The sequence below is a fragment of the Mandrillus leucophaeus genome, unplaced genomic scaffold (genome assembly GCF_000951045.1).
Source record: "Mandrillus leucophaeus isolate KB7577 unplaced genomic scaffold, Mleu.le_1.0 Scaffold90, whole genome shotgun sequence".
Taxonomy (NCBI): domain Eukaryota; kingdom Metazoa; phylum Chordata; class Mammalia; order Primates; family Cercopithecidae; genus Mandrillus; species Mandrillus leucophaeus.
Genome location: NW_012109808.1, coordinates 1,733,733 through 1,760,751, shown reverse-complemented (window position 1 = coordinate 1,760,751; position 27,019 = coordinate 1,733,733). Strand labels below are relative to the sequence as shown.

The following is a 27,019-nucleotide window of genomic DNA, read 5'->3' as shown; positions in this document are numbered from 1 at the left end:
AATAGCTGCCTTGTAAGAAGACACAGGGGAAGTTGCAGGGATGATTTAGTTGATTAGTTTCAATGGTCATTTAAATAACCAATATTGGACTGGGCTGTTAGTATCTGGTAATAGTTTTTATGATCTATAGGCTGGTACCATCTGGTAATAGCCTTGTGACCTAGAGGCATGTGTGAGGCAGAAAACTTTGTTTAACCCAAAATAGGAGTTAGGTTTCTTGGGAAATGAGGTGGCTTACCTTTGTGAATGTGTAAAATTTCTGGATGCTGTTCTGCTTTACTTGTACCACAAATTCTTACTTCATGTTTATAAAAATAATGGACAGGGAGTTAAAAAGTTTAACTTTCTATTTGATGTTGAAAGGTTGGTATTCTCATTTAATTACTGATTTTTCATTTTTGACATTTATTACAAAACATACATTGAATAATAAAAGTACATTGGGAAGCAAGCTTTTGGAAAGGATTAAGTAAAGTTTAATTCAGAAATCACCTACTTTGGATGCCATATGAAGAACTGATTTGGGCCAGGTGCAGTGACTCAGGCCGATAATCCCAACACTTTGTGAGGCCGAGGCAGGTGGATCGTTTGAGCTCAGGAGTTTGAGATCAGCCTGGGCAACATGGTAAAACCCCGTCTCTACTAAAAATACAGAAAAATTAGCCTGGCATGGTGGCACATGCCTGTGGTCCCAGCTACTTGGGAGGCTGAGGTGGGAGGATTGCTTGAGCCCAGGAGGTTGAAGCTGCGGTGAGCTGAGTCACTGCACTCCTGCCTGGGTATCAGAGTGAAACCTGTCACAAAGGAAAAAAAAATTGATTTGAGGAGAGCAAGGTAGAAGTCTGTTGCACTAGTATATGAGAGTTGATGGTCACCTGACCCAGGATTATGGCAGGAGAGAGATGGACAGGGGTGTGTTTGAAGATACTGTTTTTGGAAATCAAAGAGACAGGATTTGGTAGTGGTGGGTGAGGGAGAATAAGGATGACTCTAAGATTTTCAATTTGAATAACTAAGTAGATGGTGATTCCACTTCCTGAGATATGGAAGACTGGTTTGGGTAGGTGAGGTGTAGAGAGTTTGGCCTTGAATGTGTTATGTTCAAGATGCCTGTGAGACATTCACATGGAAAGTAAAATATTCAGATAGATATTTACTATGGAGCTCAAAGGAAAAGTCTCTGTTGAGGTAAAATTTAAGAGTGGTCAGCATGGAGAAGTGTCATTTGGAACCATGGAAATGGATAATAACAAGAGAGAAACTATAGGGAGGATATCAAGGACAGGACTGAGTTGCAAGGAGTTGTAATATTTAGGAATCTTATGATAGAAGGAGGAGCTGACCTGAGATGGAATAGCTAGTGAGATGGGGGAAATTCCAGACAGCATAGAGCCACGAAAGCCAAGAAAGGGGCTGTAATATTTATGGGTGTTGTGTCAGGTTCTTGCAGTTTACTTATTTTTGTTATTCTTTGGTATTCCACTGTGTGAATATACAGCAATATATTTTAACATTCTATACATACATACAGAAAGACATTTTCAGAGGTTTAAAGTCTTCGAAAATGTATCTTTTTAAGGATACATAAGTTAAATAAGATTGTAACTAAGAAATAGAAAGATAAAGATATTAAGAAATAGTAAAATTAACCTGGGGATTCAGTGAAAGTAACCCTGGAATGACAGTCATGGAGCAGGCCCAGGAAGTATTCACTCTACATTAGAGCAGGAAAGTAAGTGTCCCTTGAGAAGAAGGTTGTCAAAAAGAGTGAAATAGATGGTTTGTTGACCATTCAGTAAGAAGTGGGAGGAAAATATCAATGATGTGATAAGTAAGGCCCATATAAAGCCAAAAGATAATGAGAAAGCTTGGAAAAGACAAGAACACAAGAAAGTTATGATTCAAGTGTGAAGCTGACTACAATGTGAGCATGACAGAATGTGAGCACAAAGCATCAATTCCATCAATTTCATAGGATGGAATAATTCACAATATTCATAAGATGTATAAGTGTATTACATAAAACTCTACAGGTCCAATAGAATCAAAAATGGTAATAACATAATCTGAAATTAGAGAATGAGCTAAGTATTTCAAAACAGCCAATCGAAAATGTCTTGAGTTGAACATGATGAAGGCGACTAGCAAAATAATTAATAATGGAAATGGTTGTGCATGATTCACAGAGGGAAGTGCAGCCAGAAGTAAGACAGTGCAAGACAGAAAGGCTTTTTCTTTTCTTTGTAAATCTTTCTGTACGATTTGTTCATTTATCACGTATGTTTTTTTTGTTTTTTTTTTTTTTGAGACGGAGTCTCGCTCTGTCGCCCAGGCTGGAGTGCAGTGGCCGGATCTCAGCTCACTGCAAGCTCCGCCTCCCGGGTTCACGCCATTCTCCTGCCTCAGCCTCCCGAGTAGCTGGGACTACAGGCGCCCGCCACCTTGCCCGGCTAGTTTTTTGTATTTTTTAGTAGAGACAGGGTTTCACCGTGTTAGCCAGGATGGTCTCGATCTCCTGACCTCGTGATCCGCCCATCTCGGCCTCCCAAAGTGCTGGGATTACAGGCGTGAGCCACCACGCCCGGCCTATCATGTATGTTATTAATTTGATGAGAAACAAGGTAATGGGAGGTCGGTTAGTGAGGATAGAGTTTGCACAGCACACTTTGAGGTAATTTCTTTATGAATTGCTAGAAAGAGCGTGTAAGATTAAGAGTTTTTGTTCTCTTCTGTCCCTCTCTCTCTTCCTTTTTTCTTAATTTAAAATGGGAGATATTGCAACATGTTTGTTTACTGAGAGTGATGTTCCAGTGTAGCAGCAGTTCTCAAAGTTTGGTCTCCAGACCTGCGGACCTCTATTCCTGCATCACCTACGAATTTTAGAAAGGCACATTTTTGGGCCTCATCTCAGATTTGCTGATTTGAAATCTGGGGGACGGGATCCAGCAGTCTGCGTTTTAACAAGCCTTCCAGGTGTTTCAGATGTTTATAACATTGGAGAACCACTAAAGTAGAATATTTTGTAATAACATAATTATCATGTTATGCATTTCACTAGTTCTGTGTATTTTCTAAATATCCAAGTTTAAATCTTTTTTTGTGGCCTAGGTCGGATGCCGAAACAAAAAGGACTTTGGAAGAATTGACTGAAAAACTTAATGAAGCCCAGAAACAAGAAGTGGTGAGACCTCTTTTTTAATAAAAAGTTTTATTTCACATATAGAGGATGGGCTGGCCGTAATCACAGTGAAGTTTAGTAGAGTTTAACCTTTTGGGTGGTAAGTCCCATTTTGTCTAAAAGTGTGTTCTTGTAGCTCTTATAAAATGTTCATGAATTTTGGGTATTTATATTTGATATATTTATATTTAGGGTATATTTATTTGGCATTTACATTTAGAGGTTTATATAATAGTATTAGCATATTACAGATAGAGTCAACATTTGTTTTAACTAGGTTAGAGTTTATGATGACTATTTGAAAGATAATTTAAGTTTTACTGGCTCTGATTGTTGCGTTTTTGTGAAATGATATTTGAGAAGTGCAGAATGCTTTTCTTTTCTTTTTTTTGTTTTTGAGACGGAGTCTCGCTCTGTCGTCCAGGCTGCAGTTCAGTGGCCGGATCTCGGTTCACTGCAAGCTCCGCCTCCCGGGTTCACGCCATTCTCCTGCCTCAGCCTCCTGTGCAGAATGCTTTTCATAGTGGTTTTGTAGCACTTCCCATTTTCAGGTTGTCTCATATGTGTGTAGTTACAATTGCTAGAAAGACCTCTTTGCTGTCTGTTTTTGTCTGATATGGTTCCATTTGAAAATACTCCTAATTCCCAAGCTTTATTATCTCAAAGTCATATTGTTGACACTCACTGTTCAGTGATATATTTTTATCAAATCACTATCCTTGGTGGAATTAAGGTTAAAAAAATACAGTCTATATAGTGTTAATTTCTTTATATTATCAGTTTGTCTTTTTAGGAGGAAACGGTTAATGGTCACTAAACTTGCAAATTTGTCAACTTCAGGAGTGTATTTATTCATTTATTCATTTCTCATAATACCTTTTTTTCAAGATAAGGAAAGTGAGCAGGATTTTTTTCTTAATATATTTTATTCAAATTGAAAGTTTCCTAGTAAATTTTTCTCCAGTTGTTAATTTGTTTACAGTTCCTTACATAGATATGTTGAGTTCATTTTGGGGTTTGAATTTATTGGCTGAATGTGCTAAGAGATAAAAAGATCAATGAAGTTGATCTTTTTGAAAATATGGTATTTGAAAATTTCTCTTATAGTGAAATTTGCTTATTTTAAAAATATGAATAAACACTTGGCTACATGAAAATACTTTTGTGTTTTTGGTATTAAGCTTTTTGTGAAGAGCCTTAGAAAGGTGAAGATATAATGCCTGTCTTCTGCTGAAGTAGACAACATTTTTGCAATTAATGTGTGGCAATGTGGCATCTAATATGTAATATCAAGATATATTTATTTTTTTGCATAAAGTTCTAGATTTTTTCAGACGTACCAAGGGTACCTTCAATTTAAACTGTACCAGTCTAAAATATCTAAAACATCACATACTTCCAAAAAAGGACTTTTCTGAGATTAACAGTTTGGTGCTTTTCTTAGTTAATTGCAATAGTTCACACAGTATGAAATCTGTGCTATTGTTTGATTTACATACTAAATAAGAGCATTTCCATATATATTTTGAAATCTGTATACATTTAAGAATGTTGCTCTAAGGTCCTCTTTAACTTACTAAGTAATATTCTGTCTCATCTCATAAATTCCAGAGTGGAACCTGTTACTTGACAAGGGAAACTGCTGAAGCTCTCTTTTCTTTTTCACTTGTTTTAAATTTTTAAAATTCGGAGGTATCCATGCAGAAAAGTACATGTATCAGTGTATAGCTTGATGAATTATCATGAGGCGAACATACCCTCACCACCCAGATCTAGAAATAGAATATTACCAGTATTCAATAAAACTGCTAATTTCTCTTTCCAATCACTAACTTCTTGCTTTCTAAAGATAATCACTATTTTGCCTTTTAACCCTATAATTTCCCCCTGTTTTGAACTCCTTGTATTCATGGAACCATATAGGACAAGTTTTTTTGGTCTTTGACTTCTTTTGCTAATCATTAGGATTGTAATGGGTGTTGTGTCAGGTTCTTGCATTTTGTTCATTTTTATTGTTCTTTGGTATTCCATTGTATGGATATATGGCAATATATTTTAACATTCTATAGCTACAGATAGATAGTTGGATTATTTGAAATTCGGGGCTTCTATGGATAATACTGCTATGACCGCTCTTATTCAATATTTAGTGTACATGTGCATGCATTTCTGATGGTACATAACATGGAATGCAGATCCTAGATGCCTTCAAATTTAGTAGACACCAAAAAATAGGTTTCCAAAGTGGTTGCACTAATTTACACTCCCACTAACAGTGTATGAGAATGCATGTTGCTCTTCTTCTTTCCAACACTTGCTATTACTTGTCCTTTCAATAGTAGCTATTATGATAGGTGTTTATGGTGTCACATTTTGGTTTTCTTTTACATTTCATGATTACTACTGATGATAAACATATTTTCATATGTTTGTAGACTGTTGGTTATTTTCTTATTTGAAGTGCCAGTTTGCATCTTTTGTCCACTTTTCAATTGGATTGATTGTCATTTTGTTATTGTTTTGTAGGAGGTCTTTATATATTTTTTTTCTTTTTTTTTTTTCTTTGAGATGGAGTTTTGCTCTTGTCATCCAGGCTGCAGTGCAATGGCATGATTTCGGCTCACTGCAGTCTCCGCCTCCTGAGTTCAAGTGAGTCTCCTGCCTCAGTCTCCCAAATAGCTGGGATTACAGGCGTGTACCACCACACCTGGCTAATTTTTTTGTGTTTCTAGTAGAGATGAGGTTTTGCCATGTTGACCAGGCTGGTCTTGAACTACTGACCTCAGATGATCCACCCACTTCGGCCTCCCAAAGTATTGGGATTACAGGCATGAGCCACTGCACCTGGCCTATATATTTTCTATATGAGCACGTTGTGAGTTTTTTATATTGCACGTATCATCTCCCATATTGCAGCTTGTTTCTTTTCATTTTTATATTGTTCTTAATGGGACCTTCTATTGAATTTTAATCCAGTTTAATTTTCCATCTTCTCTTTTGTGGTTAGTACTTGTTTGACCTGTCTAAGAAGTCATTCCCTATATTTAGATCACAAAGATGTTCTCTTGTGTAATCATTTAGAAGCTTATGGTTTTACCTTTCACATTTAGATGTGATATTTACTTGAAATTGGTATTTGTGGTATGAATTAGGAGGAATACATTTTATATGAATGTTTAATTGATTAAGTTCCATTCATTAAAAGGACTACTCTTTCCCCACTACTTTACAGTCATGTATTTGTTATAAATCAAATGTTCATATGCACAAACATCTGTTTTGGGACTCTTTGATCCCCTGGTTTATTTGTCTATCCAAGTGCCAGTATTCCACTGTCTTGATTACTGTTGCTTTATATTTAGTTGTGATAGGGATATAGTAACTCCTTTCATGTTGTTCTTCAAACTTGTCTTGTGTGTTCTTTGCCTTTTGCATTTCCATATATATTTTGAAATCTGCAAATGAAATTATTAAAAATCTGGGATCTTGATTGGATTACATTGTTTCTATAGGTCAATTTGAAGAGAACTGAAATCTTTATAATATCAAGTTTTCCAATTTATAAACGTAGTATATCTTTCCAATAGTATTTTATGGTTTTTTAAATCTAGAAGTTAAAAAGATTTTTTTTAAACAATTTTTTTGAGGTATAATTGACATAGAATAAATGACCCATATTTAAAGTGTACAATTTGATATGTTTTGACATAAGTATATACCTGTGAAACCATTACCGCAGTCAAGATAAGGACACACCCATCATCCCCCAAAATTTCTTACCCACCCTGCCCTGATTGGCCCTTTCCCTACCCCTAAAACTCAAGTTTAAATGTAACTATCCTTTTACTTATTTTTTTTTAGTAAATTTTATTTTGTAAATTTAAGCTATGCAACATGATGTTATGGGATATACATAGATAGTATAAAGATTATTACATTGAAGTAAATTAACATATCTGTCCTTTCACAGTTACCTATTTTTTTGTTTTGTTTTGTTTTGTGGCAAGAACATCTAAAATGTTCTTATTTAGCATGAATCCCATATACAGTACTGTTTTATTATCTACAGTTCTCATGTTGTCCTTTAGATCTCTAGACTTGTTCATCCTACATATCAGCTACTTTGTATCGTCTGACCTGCATCTTCCCATTTCATCCCCTCTAACCCCTCTGTCCCTGGTAACCACTGTTTTGTTCTCTCTTTCTGTATATTTGATTTCTTTTTGTAGATCCCATATTTAATTAGTGAGATCATGCAATATTTTTCTTTTTGTGTCTGGCTTATTTTACTTAGCATAATTGTCCTCCAGACCCAGCCATGTTGTGGTAACTGAAAAGATCTCATTCTTTTGTAAGTCTGAGTAATATTTCATTGTATATATGTACCACAATTTCTTTATTCATTTTTCTATCAACAGACACTTAGGTTTTTTCCATATCTTGGCTATTGTGAATAATGATGCAATGAACATAGGAATGTAGAATCTTTACATGGTGATGATTTTATTTCCTTTGGGTATATGCTCAGCAGAGGGATCGTGTGTCATTTGGTAGTTCTATTTTTAATTACTCTTTCTGAATACTCTTGTCAACATTTGTTATTTTTTGACTTTTTAAAATAATAACCACCTTTACAGCTGTGATGTGGTATCTCATAGTGGTTTTGATTTGCATTTCCCTGATGATTAATGATGTTAAATACCTTTTGATATAGCTGTTGGTGATTTTTGTCTTCTGTGGAGAAATGTCTATTTAGATCCTTTGCCCGTTTAAAAAATTGGATTATTTGTTTTTCTACTATTGAGTTGTATGAGTTCTTTGTAAATTTTGGGTATTAACCTCATCAGATATATTGTTTGCCAATATTTTTTTCAATTTGTAGGCTGCTATTTCATTTTGTTGATTATATGTTTTGCTGTACAGAGCAGCAAAAGATATAATTTTTTTTTTTTACTTTGAAGTAGTCCCACTTATTTATTTTTGCTTTTGTGGCCTGAGCTTTTGGTTTGATACCCAAAAATCATTGCCAACTTCAGTGCCCAGGAGATTTTCCCCTATGTTCTCTTATAGGAGTTTTATAGTTCCTGAACTCACAGTTAGGTCTTTTATCCATTTTGAGCTTATTTTTATGTATGGTATAAGGGTTCACTTTCTTTTGCATGTGAAATTTCAGGTTTTTTTAACAGCATTTATTGAAGAGACTCTTCTTTCCTCATTGTGTCCTATTGGTGCCCCTGTCAAAAATTAGTTGACCATATCTGTTTGGGTTTGTTTCTAGGTTCTCTGTTCTGTTCTATTGGTGTATGTGTCTGTTTTTATGCCAGTACCACACTGTTTTGATTACTATGGCTTTGTTATATAATTTTTAAATCAGGAAGTATAATTCCTCCAACCTTGTTTTTCTTTCTTGGAATTGTTTTAGGGTCTTTATGTTTCCATACAAATTTTAGGATTTTTTTTTTTTTTTCCTGTGAGGAATGCCATTAGGATTTTGAAAGGGATTATACTGAACCTATATATTGCTTTGGGTAGAATGGATAATTTAACAATATTAATTCTTCTGATTCATGAGGATGGAATATCTTTTCATTTATTTTTTCATTATTTTGTCTTCAATTTCTTTCATCAGCATCTTACAATTTTCTGTGTACAGGTGTTTCACCTTCTTGGTTAAATTTATTCTTCAGTTTTTTAATTTTTAAGACATGACATATGTATAAACATATACATATTTCATGAAATATTTCTATTCAGGCATGCAATATATAATAATCACATCAGGATAAATGGGGTATCCATCACCTCAAGCATTTATTCTTTGTTACAAACAATTCAATTATAGTCTTTTAAGTATTTTAAAATGTATGATTAAATTTTCATTGACTATGGTTGTGCAGTCAAATACTTGGTCTTATTCATTCTTTCCATCTTTTTTTTTTTTTTTTTTGTGTACCTATTAACCATTCCATCTCCTCCTCACCCTTCAGCTATCCTTCTCAGCCTCTGGTAATCAATCCTTGTACTCTCTGTGAGTTTGATTGTCTTAATTTTTAGTTCCTACATGTGATGTTTTTCTTTCTGTGCCTGGCTTATTTCACTTAACATAATAGCCTCAAGTTCTATTCATGTTTTTGTAAATGACAGGACCTCATTTTTTTTTTATGGCTGAATAGTACTCCATTCTGTATAAGCACTGCGTTTTCCTTATTTATTCTTCTGTCGATGGACACTTAGATTGTTTCCAAATCTTGGCTATTGTGGATAGTGCTGCAATAAATGTGGGAGTACAGATATATTTTTATTATGCTGACTTTCTTTGTTTTGGGTATATACCCAGCAGTGGGATTGCTGGATCATGTGGTAGCTCTGTTTTTACTTTTTTGAGTACCCTCCATACTGTTCTCAAAATAGTGCGTATACTAATTTACATTCCCATCAACAGTGTGGGAGGGTTCTCTTTTTTCCACACCCTTGCCAACATTTGTTATTTATTGCCTGTTCACTCTGATGATAGTTTCTTTTACTGTGCAGTAGCTCTTTAGTTTAATTAGATCCTATTTGTCTATTTTGGCTTTTGTTGCCATTGCTTTTGGTGTTTTAGTCATGAAGTCTTTGCCCATGCCTGTGTCCTGAAAGGTATTGGCTATGTTTTCTTCTAGGGTTTTTTGGTTTTAGGATTTACGTTTAAGTCGCTAAACCAACTTGAGTTAATTTTTGTATAATGTGTAAGGAAGGGGTTCAGTTTCAGTTTTCTGTATATGGTAGCCAGTTTTCCCAGCACCATTTATTATATAGGGAATCCTTTCCCCATTGCTTGTTTTTGTTAGATTTGTCAAAGATCAGATGGTTGTAGATGTGTGGTGTTATTCCTGCGGCCTCTGTTCTGTTCCATTGGTCTATGTATCTGTTTTGGTACCGGTACCATGTTTTAGTTGCTGTAACCTTGTAGTATATTTTGAAGTCAGGTAGTGTGATGCCTCCAGCTTTGTTCTTTTGGCTTAGGATTGTTTGGCTATGCGGGCTCTTTTTTGGTTCCATATGAAATTTAAAGTAGTTTTTTTTAGTTTTGTGAAGAAAGTCAATGGTAGCTTGATCGGCATAGCATTGAATCTATAAATTACTTTGGGCTGTGTTGCCATTTTCATGATATTGATTCTTCCTATCCATGAGGATGGAATGTTTATCCATTTGTTTGTGTCCTCTTTTATTTCCTTGAGCAGTGGGTGTAGTTCTTGAGGAGGTTCTTCATGTCCCTTGTAAGTTGTATTCCTAGATATTATATTTTCTTTGTAGCACTTGTGAATGGGAGTTCACTCATGTTTCGGCTCCCTGTTTGTCTGTTACTGGTGTATAGGAATGCTTGTGATTTTTGCCCATTGATTTTGTATCCTGAGACTTTGCTGAAGTTGCTTACCAGCTTAAGGAATTCTGGGGCTGAGACGATGGGGTTTTCTAAATATACAATCATGTCCTCCGCAAACAGAGACAATTTGACTTCCTCTCTTCTTATTTGAATTTATTTCTCCTGCCTGATTGCCCTGGCCAGAACTTCCAATACCATGCTGAATAGGAGTGGAGAGAGAGGCCGTCCTTGTCTTGTGCCGGTTTTCAAAGGGAATGCTTCCAGCTTTTGCTGATTCAGTATGATATTGGGTATGGGTTCGTCATAGATAGGTCTTATTATTTTGAGATATATTCCCTCAATACCTAGTTTCTTGAGTGTTTTTACCATGAAGGCTGTTGAATTTTGTTGAAGGCCTTTTCTGCTTCTATTGAGGTAATCATGTGGTTTTTGTCATTAGTTCTGTTTATGTGATGGATTATGTTTATTGATTTGCATATGTTGAACCCATCTTGCATCCCAGGGATGAAGCCAACTTGATCGTGGTGAATAAGTGTTTTGATGTGCTGCTGGATTTGGTTTGCCTGTATTTTATTGAGGATTTTTGCATCAATGTTCATCAGGGATATTGGCCTGAAATTTTCTTTTTTTGTTGGGTCTCTGCCAGGTTTTGGTATCAGGATGATGCTGACCTCATAAAATGAATTAGGAAGGAGTCCCCCTTTTTTCTCTTGTTTGGAATAGTTTCACAAGGAATGGTACCAGCTCCTCTTTGTACCTCTGGTAGAATTCGGCTGTAAATTGGTCTGGTCCTGGGCTTTTTTTGGTTGGTAGGCTATTAATTACTTGCTCAATTTCAAAACTTGTTATTGGTCTATTCAGGGATTTGACTTCTTCCTGGTTTAGTGTTGAGAGGGTGTTTGTGTCCAGGAATTCATCCATTTCTTCTAGATTTTCTAGTTTATTTGCATAGAGGTGTTTATAGTATTCTCTGTTGGTAGTTTGTATTTCTGTGGGATCAGTGGTCATAGCCCTTTTATAATTTCTTATTGTGTCTGTTTGATTCAGATCTCTTTTCTTCTTTATTAGTCTGGCTAGCAGTCTGTCTATTTTGCTAATCTTTTCAAAAAACCAGCTCCTGGATTCATTGATTTTTTTGAAGGACTTGTTGTGTCTCTATCTCCTTCAGTTCTGCTCTGATCTTAGTTATGTCTTGTCTTCTGCTAGCTTTTGAATTCATTTGCTCTTGCTTTTCGAGTTCTTTTAATTGTGATGTTAGGGTGTCGATTTTAGGTCTTTCCCACTTTCTGATATCAGCATTTAGTGCTATAAATTTCCCTCTAAGCACTGCTTTAGCTGTATCCCAGATGTTCTGGTACATTGTGTTTTTGTTCTCATTGGTTTCAAATAACTTCTTGATTTCTGCCTTAATTTTGTTATTTACCCAGTAGTCATTCAGGATCAGATTGTTCAGTTTCCATATAGTTGTGCAGTTTTGAGTGAGTTTTTTAATCCTGAGTTCTAATTTGATTGCACTGTGGTCTGAGAGACTGTTTGTTATGATTTCCATTCTTTTGCATTTACTGAGGAGTGTTTCACTTCCAATTATGTGGATAATTTCAGAATAAGTGCTATGCAGTGCTGAGAAGAATGTATATTCTGTTGATTTAGGGTGGAGAGTTCTGTAGATGTCTATTAGGTCTACTTGGACCAGAACTGAGTTCAAGTCCTGAATATCCTTGTTAATTTTCTGTCTAATTGATCTGTCTGATATTGACAGTGGGATGCTAAAGTGTCCCACTGCCGTTATGTGGGAGTCCAAGTCTCTTTGTAGATCTCTAAGTACTTCCTTTATGAATCTGGGTGGTCCTGTATTGGGTGCATATATATTTACTATAGTTAGCTCTTCTTGTTGCATTGATTCCTTTACCTTTATGTAATGCCCTTCTTTGTCTTTTTTGATCTTTTTGGTTTAAAGTCTGTTTTATCAGAGACTAGGATTGCAACCCCTGCATTTTTTTTTTTTTTTTTTGCTTTTCATTTGCTTTTCATATTCCTCCATCCCTTTATTTTGAGCCGATGTGTGTCTTTGCATGTGAGATGGGTCTTGATTCTGTCCAATTTGCTAGTCTGTGTCTTTTAATTGGGGCATTTAGCCCACTTACATTTAAGGTTAATATTGTTATGTGTGAATTTGATCCTGTCATTATGATACTAGCTGGATATTTTGCCTGCTAGTTAATGCGATTTCTTCCTGGTATTGATGGTCTTTACAATTTGGTATGTTTTTACAGTGGCTGGTACTGGTTTTTCCTTTCCATATTTAGTGCTTCCTTCAGAAGCTCTTGTAAGGCAGGTCTGGTGGTGACAAGATCCCTCAGCATTTGCTTGTTTGTAAAGCATTTTATTTCTCCTTAGCTTATGAAGCTTAGTTTGGCTGCATATGCAGTTCTGGATTGAAAATTCTTTTCTTTAAGAATGTTGAATATTGTCCCCCACTCTCTTCTGGCTTGTTGTGTTTCTGCTGAGAGATCTGCTGTTAGTCTGATGGGCTTCCATTTGTAGGTAACCTGACCTTTCTATCTGGCTGCTCTTAACATTTTTTCTTTCATTTCAACCCTGGAGAATCTGACAATTATGTGTCTTGGAATGGCTCTTCTCGAGGAGTATCTTAGTAGTATTCTTTGTATTTTCTGAATATGAATGTTGGCCTGTCTTGTTAGGTTGGGGAAGTTCTCCTAGATAGTATCCTGAAGAGTGTTTTCCAGCTTGGTTCCATTATCTCCATCACTTTCAGGTACACCAGTGAATCATAGGTTTGGTCTTTTCACATAGTCCCATATTCCTTGGAGGCTTTGTTTGTTCCTTTTCATTCTTTTTTCTCTAATCTTGTCTTCATGCTTTATTTTATTTAGTTGATCTTTAATCTCTGATATCCTTTCTTCTGCTTGATCGATTTGGCTTTTGATACTTGTCTATGCTTTCACGAAGTTCTTGTGCTGTGTTCTTCAGCTCCATCAGGTCATTTATATTCTTCTCTAAACTGGTTATTCTAGTAAGCAGTTCCTATAATCTTTTATCAACATTCTTAGCTTCCCTGCATTGGGTTAGAACATGCTCCTTTAGCTCAGAGGAGTTTGTTATTACCCACCTTCCGAAGCCTGCTTCTGTCAAAGTCAAACTCATTCTCTGTCCAGTTTTGTACTGTTGTTGGAGAGGAGTTGCGATCATTTGGAGGACAAGAGTCATTCTGGTTTTTGGAATTTTCAGTATTTTTGCACTAGTTTTTCCTCATCTTCATGGATTTATCTACCTTTGATCTTTGATGCTGATGACCTTTGGATGGGGCTTTTCTGTGGGCCTCCTTTTTGTTGATGTTGATGTTACTGCTTTCTGTTTGTTAGTTTTCCTTCTCACAGTCAGGCTCCTCTGCTGCAGGTCTGTTGGAGTTTGCTGGAGGTCCACTTTAGACCCTATTTGCCTGGGTATCACCAGCAGAGGCTGCAGAACAGCAAATATTTTGCTGTCTGCTCCTTCCTCTGGAAGCTTCGTTCCAGAAGGACACCTGCCTGATGCCAGCCAGAGCTCTCCTGTATGAGGTGTCTGTTCACCCCTGCTGAGCGGTGTCTCCCAGTCAGGAGGCACGGGGGTCAGGCATCCACTTGAGGAGGCAGTCTTTCCCTTAGCAGAGCTCAAGTGCTGTTCTAGGAGGTATGCTGCTCTCTTCAGAGCCAGCAGGCAGGAACATTTAAGTCTGCTGAAGCTGCGTCCGCAGCTGCCCCTGTCCCCAGGTGCTGTATCCCAGGGAGATGGGAGTTTTGTCTATAAGCCCCTGACTGGGGCTGCTGCCTTTCTTTCAGAGATGTCCTGCCCAGTGAGAGGAATCTAGAGAGTCAGTCTGGCCCCAGGTGCTTTGCCCTGCTGTGGTGAGTGTTACACACAGTCAGAGTTAACACTATGAGGGGAAAACCGCCTACTCTAGCCTCAGTAATGGCGGATGCCCTTCCCACCACCAAGTTCGACTTCAGACTGCTATGCTGGCCCAAGAATTTCAAGCCAGTGGTTCTTAGCTTGCTGGACTTTGTGAGCGTGGGACCCGCTGAGTGAGACCACTTGGCTCCCTGGCTTCAGCCCCCTTTTAGGGGAGTGAACGGTTCTGTCTCACTGGGGTTGCAGGCACCACGGGGCTACAAAAGAAAAACTCCAGCAGCTAGATCGTGTCTGCCCAAACAGCCGCCCAGTTTTGTGCTTGAAACCCAGGGCCCTGGTGGTAGAGGCACACAAGAGAATCTCCTGGTCTGTGGGCTTCAAAACCCATGGGAAAAACATAATGTCTGGGCCAGATAGCACAGTCCCTCACAGCACAGTCCCTCATGGCTTCCCTTGGCTAGGGAAGGGAGTTCGCCGGCCCCTTGCACTTCCCCGGTGAGGTGACGCCCAACCCTGCTTCTGCTCACTCACTGTGAGCTGCACCCACTGTCTAGCCAGTCCCAGTGAGATGAACTGGATACTTCAGTTGGAAATGAAGAAATCTCCCACCTTCTGTGTTGGTCTCTCTGGGAGCTGCAGACTGGAGCTCTTCCTATTGAACCGTCTTGACAACTCTCTGTATAATAGTTATTAATCCCTTGTTAGGTCGATAGTTTGCAAAACTTTTCTGTCATTTTCTGGGTCGTCTCTTCCTTTTGTTGACTGTTAACTTTGCTGTGTGCAAGCTTTTTAACTTGATGTGATCCCATTTGTCCATTTCTGCTTTGGCTGCCTGTGCTTTTTGGGTTATTATTCAAGAAATCTTTGGTCACTCCAATGGCCTGGAGAGTTTGGTCCCCAGTGTTTTCTTGTAATAGTTTCATAGTTTGAGGTATTAGATTTAAGTCTTTAATCTGTGTGATTTGATTTTTGTCTTTGTCAAGAGATAGGGATCTAGTTTCACACTTCTGCATATGAATATCCAGTTTTCCCAGCACCAGTTATTGAAGAGATGTCTGTTCCTTTTCCCAATACATGTTCTTTGCAACTTTGTCTAGAATGAATTTGGTGTGGTTGTTTGGATGTGCTTCTGGGTTTTCTATTCTGTTTAATTGGTCTATGTTTCTGTTTCTATGCCACTTCCATGCTGTTTTGGTTACTATAGCTCTGTAGTATAATTTGAAGTCAGATGATGTGGTTCCTCCAGTTTTGTTCTTTTTGCTCAGGATAGCTTTGAATATTGTGGGTCTTTTATAATTCTAGATAAATTCTAGGATTTTTTTTCTATCTCAGTGAAGAATGTCATTGGTATTGCACTGAATCTGTAGATTACTTTGGATAGTATGGACATTTTAACAATATTGATTCTTCTAATCTATTAACATAGAATATCTTTCCATTTTTTAATAGTTTCTCTTTAATTCCTTGCATCAATCTTACATAGTTTTCACTGTAGAGATCTTTCACTTTTTTGTTTAAATTCTTAAGTATTTAATTTTTATCTTTAGCTATTGTAAATTGGATTACCTTCTTGATTTCTTTTCCGGTTTGTTTACTGTTGACATATAGAAATGCTACTGATTTTTGTATGTTGACTTTGTATTCTGTAACTTTACTGAGTTTATCAGTTCTAACAGTTTTTTGATGGAGTTTTTAGGTTTTTTTCAAATAGATGATCATGTCATCTACAAACAAAGATAATTAATTTGACTTCTTCCTTTTCAATTTGGATGCCCTTTATTTCTTTTTTTCCCCACTCTCAAAGATTCCGCCTTTATTTTATTTTATTTAAACAAATTTTTTATTTAAAATTTTGTGGGTAGGTAGTAGGCACGTATATAATTACGGCTACATGAGATGTTTTGATATGGGCATGCAATGTATAATAATAACATCAGAGTAAATGGAGTATCCATTACCTCAAGCGTTTATCCTCAGTGTTACAAACAACAGTTATACTCTTTTAGTTATTTTAAAATGTACAATTAAATTCTTATTGACTGTAGTCACCCTTTTGTGCTGTGAAATACCAGGTCTTATTCACTGTATTTTTTAAATACCCATTAAGCTTCCTTCCTCTTACCCATCCTCCCACTACCCTTTTCAGCCTCTGATAACCACTCTTGTACTCTCTAGCTCCATGAGATCAATTGTTTTTATTTTTAGATCCCACAAATAAGTAAGAATATGTGATGTTTGCCTCTCTGTGTTGGCTAATTTCGTTTAGCCTAATGACCTCCAGTTCCATCTGTGTTGTTGGAAATGACAGCATCCCATTCTTTTTATGGCTGAGTAGTACTCCGTTGTGTATAAGTACATTTTCTTTATCCATTCATCTGTTGATGGACACTTAGATTGCTTCCAAATTTTGACTATTGTGGATAGTGCTGCAACAAACATGGGAATGCAGATGTCTGATACACTGATTTCTTTTGTTTTGGGTTTATACATAGCAGTGGAATTGCTGGATCATGTGGTAGCTCTATTTTTAGTTTTCTGAGGACCCCCCATATCATTCTCCGTAGTGCTTGTACTAATTTACATTCCCACCAACAGTGTAGGAGGGTTCTCTTTTTTCCATACCCTCACCAGCATTTGTTACTGTCTGTCTTTTGGATATAAATCATTTTAACCAGCGTGAGATGATATCTCCTTGTAGTTTTGATTTGTATTTCTCTGATGATCAATGATGACCTTTTTGTATGCCTGCTTGCCATTTGTGTGCCTTCTTTTGAGAAATATCTATTCAGCTATTTTGCCCATTTTAAATTGGATTATGAGATTTTTTTCTGATAGAGTTGTTTGATCTTCTTATGTATTCTGATTATTAATTTCTTGTCAGATGAATATTTTCTGTCATTCTGTGGGTTGTCTGTTCATTCTGTTGATTGTTTCCTTTGCTGTACAGAAGCTTTTTAACTTGATGTGATACCATTTGTTTGTTTTTGCTCTGATTGCCTGTGCCTGTGTGGATGCCCTTCCTTTATCTTGTCTGATTATTCTAGCTAGGACTTCTGGTGCTATGTTGAATAATGGTGGTGAAAGTGGGCATTCTTGTCTTGTTCCAGATCTTAGAGGAAAGGCTTTCATTGTTTCCTCATTTGGAATGATCGTTGCTGTGGGTCTGTTGTATATGGCTTTTCTTATGTTGAGGTATGTTCCTGTATACTCAGTTGTTTGAAGGCTTTTTATCATTGAAAGGTTGTTGAATTTTATCAAATGCCTTTTTAGTATCAATTGAAATGATCATATGGTTTTGTCCTTCATTCTGTTTATATGATGTATCTCATTGATTAATTTGCATGTGTTAGGTCATCCTTGCATTTCTGGGCTAAGTCCCACTTGGTCTTGATGACCTTTTTAAAATGTGTTATTGAAATCATCTTGATAGTATTTTGTTGAGGGTTTTTGCTTGAGTATTCCTCAGGGATATCGGCCTGTAGTTTTCTTTTTTGATGTGTCTTTATCTGGTTTTGGTATTAAGATAATATTGGCCTTGTAAAATGGCCAATATTACTCTATTACTCTTCTTACTCTATGTTTTGGAATAGGTTGAATAGGATAAGTATTAGTTCTTTAAATGGTAGAATTCGAAAGTGAAGCCATTGGATTTCAGGGTTTTCTTTGCTAGAAGACATGTCTTTTATCTCTTTACTTGTTATTGGTCTGTTCAGCTTGTGGATTTTCTCATGGTTCAATCTTTGCAGGTTGTGTCTGTCTAGGAGTTTTTTTCTAGATGTCTTCTAGATTTTCCAATATATTGGCATATAGTTACTCACAGTAGCCACTAATGATCCTTTGAATTTCTGCAGTAGCAGTTGTAATGTCTCCATTTTCACCTCTGATTTTATGTGTTTGGGTATTCTCTATTTTTTTCTTAGTTAGTTTGGCTAAAAGTTTGTCAATTTTACTTATCTTTCAAAAAAACAACTTTTCATTTCATTCATCTTTTGTATTTTCTTAATTTCAATTTCATTTATTTCTACTCTGATCTTTGTTATTTCTTCTACTAATTTTGGGTTTGGTTTATTCTTGCTTCTTCAGTTTTTTTTTAGTGCTGTCATAAATGGAACTATTTTCCTGATTTCTTTTGCAGTTAGATTGTTGTGTATAAAAATGTAATTTTTATGTGTTGGTTTTCTATCCTTTATGAGCTTATTTTTTGTAATAGTTTTTTTTTTTGTGTGTGTGTGTGGAATCTTTGGGGTTTTTGATGTGTAGGACCATTTCCTCTGCAAATAGAGATAACTTTACTTCTTTTCCAATTGGATGCATTTTATTTTTTTCTTGTCTGATTTTTCTTGCTGGTACTTTTAGTACTATGTTGAATAGAAGGAGGGGGGCATCCTTGCCTTGTTCTGGATCTCAATGGAAAAGCTTTCGGTTTTTCATCATTTTTATAATGTCCACTGTGGGCTTTTCATAAATGGTTTTTATTATGTTGAGGAACTTTCTTTATATGCCTAAATTTTTGACAGTTTTTATCAAGAAAGTATGTTGGACTTTGTTAAATGGTTTTTTTCCCCCATCAGTTGAGATTAGAATGTGGTTTTTATATTTTGTCCTGTTAATATGATATATGACATCAGTTTGCATATGTTTAATCAGCCTTGTATGCCAGGAATAAATCCTAACTGGTCATGGTGTATAATTTTTTTGGTGTGTTGTTGGCTTTGATTTGCAAATATTTTATTGAGGATTTCCATCAGTGTTCATCAGAAAGATTGTCATAGCTTTCTTTTCTTGTGATGTCTTTATCTGGCTTAGGTTTCAAAGTGATAATGTGTTTTGATGTATTTCTTCTAGCTCCATTTTTTGGCAGAGTGTAAGAAATTTTGATATTAATTCTTGCTACTGTTAAAAATTGTCTTTGATTTTTGACAGTTTGATTATGATATGACTTGAAGAGGATCTCTTTGAATTGAATCTGTTTGGGAACATTTGAGCTTCATAGATCTGGATATCTGTATCTTTTCCAAGACTTGGGAGGTTTTCAGCAATTATTTCATTAAGTAAACATTCTTTTCTCTGTCTTTCCTCTTTATGAAATTCCCAGTTGTGAACATTTATTTGCTTGATGGTTTTTTATAAGTCTTTACTCTTTTTCATTCTTTTTTCCCCTCTGGTTGAGTCATTTCAAAATACTCATCTCAAATTCACAAACTCTCTCTTCTGTTTGATCTAGTCTACTGTTGCAACTCTCAATTTTATTCTTATCTCATTGATTGAATTCTTCAGCTCCAAGATTTATGTTTGGTTCTTTTTTTTAACAACATGTATCTCTTTGTTGAATTTCTCATTCAGATCGTTAATTGTTTTCCTGTTTTTATTGAATTGTCTATTTGTATTTTCTTGCATCTCATTGGAGTTTTTAGGGTGTTATTTTGAAATTCTTTTGGGGCAATTTATAAATTTTTGTTTCTTTGGGATCAATTACTGTATAATTATTGTGGTTCTTTGGTGGTGTCATATTTCCTTGCTTTATCTTTTTTTTTCTGTGTCCCTGTGTTAATTTCTGTCTATCTGGTGGTACAGTCACTCCTTCCAAACTTTACAGAGTGGCTTTTGTAAGGGAAAATGCTTAGCTGCAGATGGGCCTGAGGGTCCTGCTGTGGCAGAGTGTGGTGGCCCTACTTCTGTGTTAGTGCAGCATTGTAGTCTCTGTGAAGCTTTTTCATTTGTGATTAATGTTAGTGATACCGGCAGAGCCTCAGTGGTCTAGGCTGAAGGAATTTGTGTTAGTGACAGTGGCTATGTAGGTTATTAGAGCAAGGGTTTTAGGGATTCTCCTGTTTTTGTCTTCCTTAGAGTGGGGATTCTTAGCTGAGAGGATCTCTCTTGAAGTTGGATCTAACATGGTTCACAGGCTGCTACAGTGGCACTGGGATCCATGGCACAGATGCTCAGAGTGGTCATGAGGTCAGGCTCTTGCACTCATTGTCTTCTGAAACTATTGTAGCACCTGGGACTTGAGGTACAAAATCACTCTCCAAGGCATGAGTGGATGCAGTTCTTCCAGTAAGCTAAGATTTGTTGCTCTAAGGGACAACCTGGTAGCTCAGGCCCAGGGGGTTGGGAAGCAGCTGTGATTCTTACCCATGGGAGCAGGGTACCACACTTGTATGGCTCCAACGAGGAAGAGGTGCTCCAGAGGCTCAGGCCCTGGGGTTGGGCACAACTACAATTTGGGACCTAAAACCAATAGGGCACAGTAGAAGGCTGGACTCCAGGATATGAGGAACCATGCAGTGGTGACTCTGGACTCCAGGATATGAGGAACCATGCAGTGGTGACTCTGGACTCCAGGATATGAGGAACCATGCAGTGGTGACTCTGGACTCTGTGATGGTGGGTGGGATATGGCAGTAACCCAAGCTTTAAGAGGCCAGCTGCAACAGCAGCAAGGACTGAGGAATGGCAATATACCGCTGTGGCTTGGGTCTCAAGTGGTAGAGAGAGGCACAGAGATGACTCCATTCCTTGAAGAGATGAGGTGCCTGAGTAGCTTAGACAGTAGAGGGCTAATCTATTTCCAGGTAGATGGGGTGTGTTGTGGTTCTTGGGCATGCAGGGTGCGGTGGCACAGCTCAGCCATGGCTCTTATTCCCTGGTATATGAGGCACTGCTAAAGTGCAGCTACGTGAGTCAGTAGAGCCTCTGGATTCCTGGCTATGTGGTGTCATGTCACCTGTGTGCTGGGAGGCGCTACTGCTCCAATATGCTGGAGGACCAGGGTCCCTGCAGGGGGAGGGTCTGCTGCCTCACCAATGGCATGGTGTTGAAGGAGACTTCTCTGGTGTGTAGGAGGCCAGAGGTCCCTGTGTGGCAGAGCACTACCTTGGCTGTGCCATGAGGGGTGCCACTTCTCCAGTATGTAGGAGGTCTGAGGTACCCAGGTGATAGGGTGCCACATCTGCTGTGGCTCTGGAGGCATAAATTCTCCAGTGTGCCTAAGGCCTGAGGTACCTGGAGTGGAGGGTGGGTATGCCTTGGCCCTGGCACCTGTTGTGAGACTGTTCCAGCACTTGAAGACTCTGGTTCCCTGGGAGTGGGGCATCCCTTCAGCTTGGTCCTAAGGGGAGGATACAGCGATAACTGAGATAGGGATACGCAGTGACTTTGAAGTAGCTTGTCCCTAGGTGGTAGGGCTGATCCCCAAACGGGGGGATGAGGTAGTGGAGCAAGGTGATTCCTTTCCTTCCCTGTGCAGCCATTCTGGCTTTTTGTTATAGAATTTCTGTTGCTACTTTGCTGTTCTCATTGCTCTCCTGTAGTTATTTTGGTTCAAAATGTGGTTTTTGTGTGTGTGTGTGTGCGTTTTCTTGTGGAGAAAAGTGCTAGGAGCATTTAGTTGGCCAGCTTGCTGACGTCACTCTAAGAAGTTTTATATCTTATACATTTTTAATACAATTTATTTCTTGAATTTGATATCTTTCATGCTATTTTATAGGGTATCATTAAATTTTTTTTAAAGGTCAGTATAACACTGTTTTGAGTTGGAGGATTTGCTGTATTACATTTAATGTAAATGTTGATTTCATTTATTTAAATTTACCATCTTACTATTTTCTTTCTCTTGGTCCCACTTACTGTATTTCCTTCTTTTGTGTGTGTGTTTTTTGGTTTTATTAGTTTTCATTTTTCTGTATTGCACATCTATTAGCTTCTAATTATATCTTGTTATTCCATTGTTACCCTAGGGATTACAACATGTGTCTTTGATATTTCAAAACTAATATAAATTAATTCTTTTACCTCTTCTCAGAAAATGCAAAGATCTTACTGCACCTCAACTCCATAAACCTCACTCTTCACTTTTATGCTATTTTGTTATTTAATTTTGTATTTAATCGAGCCTTAGAAGACATTACTATTATTTTATGCAATAATGGTTTATTTAGGTTTACCCTTAGATTTACTGTTTTTTGTTCTTCAGTCTTTTCTGCGTTTTTCAGATTGTACATCTACCTTAAGAACATATTTAAAAATTTCCTTTAGGGTGAGCATGCATATGCCCGAAAGTGTCCCATCTATAATTTCCTTTAGAGCGTGTGCTTTGGTGAAAAATCTTCTCTGTGTGTGTCTGAAAATGTCTTTTACTTACTTTGTTGAAAGAAATTTTCACTGGATATAAAATTCTAGATAAGCCATTTCCCCCCCCCCCATTCTGTATTTTAAAGAAATTTAATCATTTGGGGGTTTCATTGTTTCTCTTGAGAAATCAGATATTAGTCTTATTGATGGTTTTTTTTTTTTTTTTTTTTTTTTGAGATAGGAGTCTCGCTCTGATGCCCAGGCTGGAGTGCAGTGGCACGATCTTGGCTCACTGCAACCTTCACCTCCCAGGTTCAAGTGATTCTGTTGCCTCAGCCTCTCAAGTAGCTGGGACTACAGGCGTGTACCACCACGTCTGGCTAATTTTTTGTATTTTTAGTAGAGACGGGGCTTCACCATGTTAGCCAGGATGGTCTTGGTGTCCTGACCTTGTGATCCGCCCTCCTCGGCCTCCCAAAGTGCTGAGCCTTTAGGCGTGAACCACTGTGCTCGGCCTAGTGCTTTTTTTTTAAAGGTGTAATAGATTTTTTTTTTCGCTAATTACTTTTGAGTTTTTCTTCTTTGTTTTTATTTATAGTTTTACTATGATAAACTTGTGTGTGTGTGTTTTGACTTGTTGCTTGATGCTTATAGTACCATTATCTCTTCAAAAATTACTTTTATTCTTTGTCTCTTCTTTTAGGACTTCACATTACATATAATCTTGAACTTTTGACTTTATCCCCTTTTTCTCTTATGCTCATTTCTGTCAGTTTTAATTCTTTCTTCTTTCTTTATTTTGAATATTTTCTTCTGACTTTTTATTTAGTAACTTAATCTCTCTTCAGCTGAGGCAAGCCTATTAAACCCACTCACTGTTTTCATTTTAAATCATTGCAAGTTTCACTACTAGAATTGTCATCTGATTGTTTTTAACTTTGTAATTGTTTATCAGAGTCATCAATCTGTTTATCTGTGTCTCATGACTTCATTGCCTAGATCTTCTATGTGTCTGTTTCGATTGTCTATTATCCCTTGCTTTTCTTGGACTTTGATCACATTGCTTTGTCCTACTATTTACTTTTGATTCTCTAGTTATTGTTGTTTGATGACAGAAAACCTACTTTATTTTCTGCCAACAAAATTTGAATAGATAATTTGAGGCCTAGGACATTGTTATCTATGAGAATATAGACATTTACTTTTTGTTATAGACTAGGGTCAGTAGCAATCGTGGATTATCTTATTATTTGTTGTTGAGATACTTAATAAACTTTGGTACTGGATCTTGAGTATTTCTGATTCACCCTTACTGCGTGTGTATAGCCCTTCAGGATTCCAGTCCAAAGGCTAAGAGAGTGATTAATCAGGGACCCATTACTTGCAAGTCTCTCAACTCAACTCTTTTTCTCATTTAACCTTAAGAATCTGGTAAAAACTCTGTTCAGCTTCTCAGTGTCTCAGCTGCCTTTTCTGAAATGAGCTGATATTTCAGGGGAAAAAGTGATTTCAAAGGATAGACCGTTCTCTCTGGGTTTCTTTCTTCTGCATATTATTCTCATATTTCCTTATTACTTTTTAACTTCCCAGTGTTTTAAAAAACAATTATATTTAAAATATTCTTTCTAACTTTCTAGTTACCTTCATCTGAATTATCTAGTCTGTTATTTCTGGAAGTGAAACTCCTTAATCTTTTAATCTTTTTTACATATCCTATGTCATTACTATCTTTGCTATTTCCTTCCTTCTCTCTCTCTTTCTCTCTCTCTCTTTCTTTCTTTCTTTCTCTCTCTCTCTCTCTCTTTCTTTCTTCTTTCTTTCTTTCTTTTTTTTTTTTTTTGACAGATTCTCACTCTGTCACTCAGGCTGGAGTGCAGTGGTGTGATCTCAGCCTCCACCTCCTGGATTCAAGTGATTCTCCTGCCTCAGCCTCCTCAGTAACTGGGATTACAGGTGTGTGCCATGACATTTGGCTTATTTTTGTATTTTTAGTAGAGACAGGATTTCACGATGTTGGCCAGGCTGGTCTCAAACTCCTGACCTCAGATGGTCAGCCTGCCTCAGCCTCCTGAAGTGCTGGGATTATAGGCATGAGCCACCCCACTGCACCCAGGCTATGGTTTCTAATGCACAAGATTTGACTAAGTTTTTCAACTGTTGCATGAGGCTTCTTTCACTTGCTACCTAGATATACATCTTATGAACATGCTTGTTGTATTAGTTTGGTTTTATGCTGCTGATAAAGACATACCCAAGACTGGGCAATTTACAAAAGAAGGAGGTTTAATGGACTTATAGTTCCACATGGCTGGGGAGGCCTCACAATCATGATGGAAGGCAAGGAGGAGCAAGCCACATCTTACGTGGATGACGGCAGGCAAAAAGAGAGAGCTTGTGCAGGGAAACTCCCATTTTTAAAACAAATTTATTTCAAATATTCTTATTTTATTTAAAATATTTTATTTAAAATATTTGTGATATTAAAAATATCACAAGGATAGTGCAGGAAAGACCCGCCCCCATAATTTAATCACCTGCCACTGGGTTCCTCCCATGACATGTGGGAATTGTGGTAGTTACAATTCAAGATGAGATTTGGGTGGGGACACTGCCACATTATTATATTACTTGTAAATGGGCTTTGATCTAAATTTGGATATCCTTAATATTCTACTGAGGTCCCTGTAGACCTGAGTGAGCCATGGTCATATCCAGTTTTACTGTCATGCTGTTTTTTGAAACTGTTAGATAGTTGGGATGGTTTCAATTTGGGGTTTAATAGTACTAATTTGCATAGTGCACATTACATTTATTGTTTCACCTTTCGCCATGTGACAAGAGAACCTGTAATAAACAGTTATCATTTTATTTGGATTTCTTTCACATAGCAGATAAAACTAGTAAGTATCATCTATATACATTCTACAGTTTTACTTTGTGTTTAAAATATACCCACTGAGTAAAAAGTTAGCAGTTAGCTGAGTTCAGAGAGAGCTCAAAGTTTCATATCTTTATTGCCATGCATCAAGAATGACTCTACATCACATAAAGTGCAACTGGTTGTCACACCTCCCTGGTGCCCAGCTCATTGGTGTAATTGCTGTATAAAACTTGCTAGTTTACCCAGCTATCCCTTCTGCCCCGCTCCTGAGGACACAGCCTTTTGTATTGTCTCAACCCAGAAAATTGTGCCCACATAATTGTGCAGTCAGTTGAATTGCTCATTGCCAGTTCCTTACATCAGTTGTGATGTTACACCTTGTTTTGTGCTTTCTGGAATTTGCTGTCAAAGTAAGATTGTCTCATAATTGCTTGAAGGGCATCTCAAATTTCTTGTGGGTGTGTATGGTCCTGATTAAGAAAAAAAATGTCCAAAGCAAAACTTAAAAACAATTGTTGGAATTAAGAAGGTCTTCCGAAGGCCACCTGATGTTTGTTTCCAGGGCTTAATATAGACTTTGTGACTCACTTCTTCCAGTTGAAGTCAACATTCATGTTTTATAACTGGTTGACGTGTTGTGTTGTATTTGTGAATTCATAACCTGCTGTCAGAGAAGATGGTTTCATTATCTGAGTGTTAAGCTTTTCAGAGACTGCAGCTGTTTCCCCTGCTTCAGATTTAAATGTAAAATAAAATTACCAAAGTGATGCACATTCACTGTGGCAAACTTAAATATTGTACATATATAAAGTGAAAATAAATGGCTGCCTCTATCTCTCGCCAATTTCACTTTCTACTGATAAGCACTGTTAATCACATTTATTGTGTATTATTCTGAGGCTACAGTTGTTTATCATGCATTTTCTCAGTAACTAAAATATATCTTGAAAGCTTGTGGAACACATTTTTCTTTGAGAGACAAAAAGTTTTGGTTGCTGTCATATATGTCAACATTTGATGTGTTAATCTTTTGTGAATCATAAATATTTTTTGCTTATGTCAAATTGCCCACTGGAAGGGAAGAGTTATCGTTTATAGTATGATGTCATGGAAAATATTTTCTATTAACACTTAATTGTGGTGATAAGCAATCAATATTGCATAGGCCTTATTCTATAGGGGAAATTTCAGTTTATTAGTTGTCTAGATTTTATTGAGTTGAGTGTGATATGACTGCATGTTGTTTGATTATTTATGGAGGAAAAAGTCAATTCTATTTTAGTTTTCTATAGTAGGGTCACTATAAAGAATACAAATGTAAACATGGATCCAGCTGTTTTTGAAAGGGTTGACCATTAATAGAATTTATAAGAATTCTGTGAATACTGCATTTAGAATAACATGATTATTGCATAGATTACAGCAGCAGTTATATATATAAATATGTAACATATTTCTTTTAGTGGACTTTGAAGCACCAGGTATTGTTAAAGATCTGAGGAATCAACATATTGAAAAGTGAGAATACAATCTTTTAAACAGAATGCTTTTTCTTTTGTTTGACCTTTCATTAACTACTAATCTTAAAAGCCATTCTAATTTTTATTCTTGTTAT

General features: G+C 36.9%; 1 protein-coding gene across 1 annotated transcript in view; it reads left to right on the top strand.

Moving 5' to 3' along the window:
- CEP128 (centrosomal protein 128kDa) overlaps positions 1 to 27,019 on the top strand; it is a 466,161-nt gene that overhangs the window by 47,698 nt on the left and 391,444 nt on the right. The window contains exon 8 of the mRNA XM_011969708.1: positions 3,109 to 3,181. Within this exon, the coding sequence (XP_011825098.1) occupies positions 3,109 to 3,181 (73 nt within the window). The remainder of the gene's footprint in view (positions 1 to 3,108; positions 3,182 to 27,019) is intronic.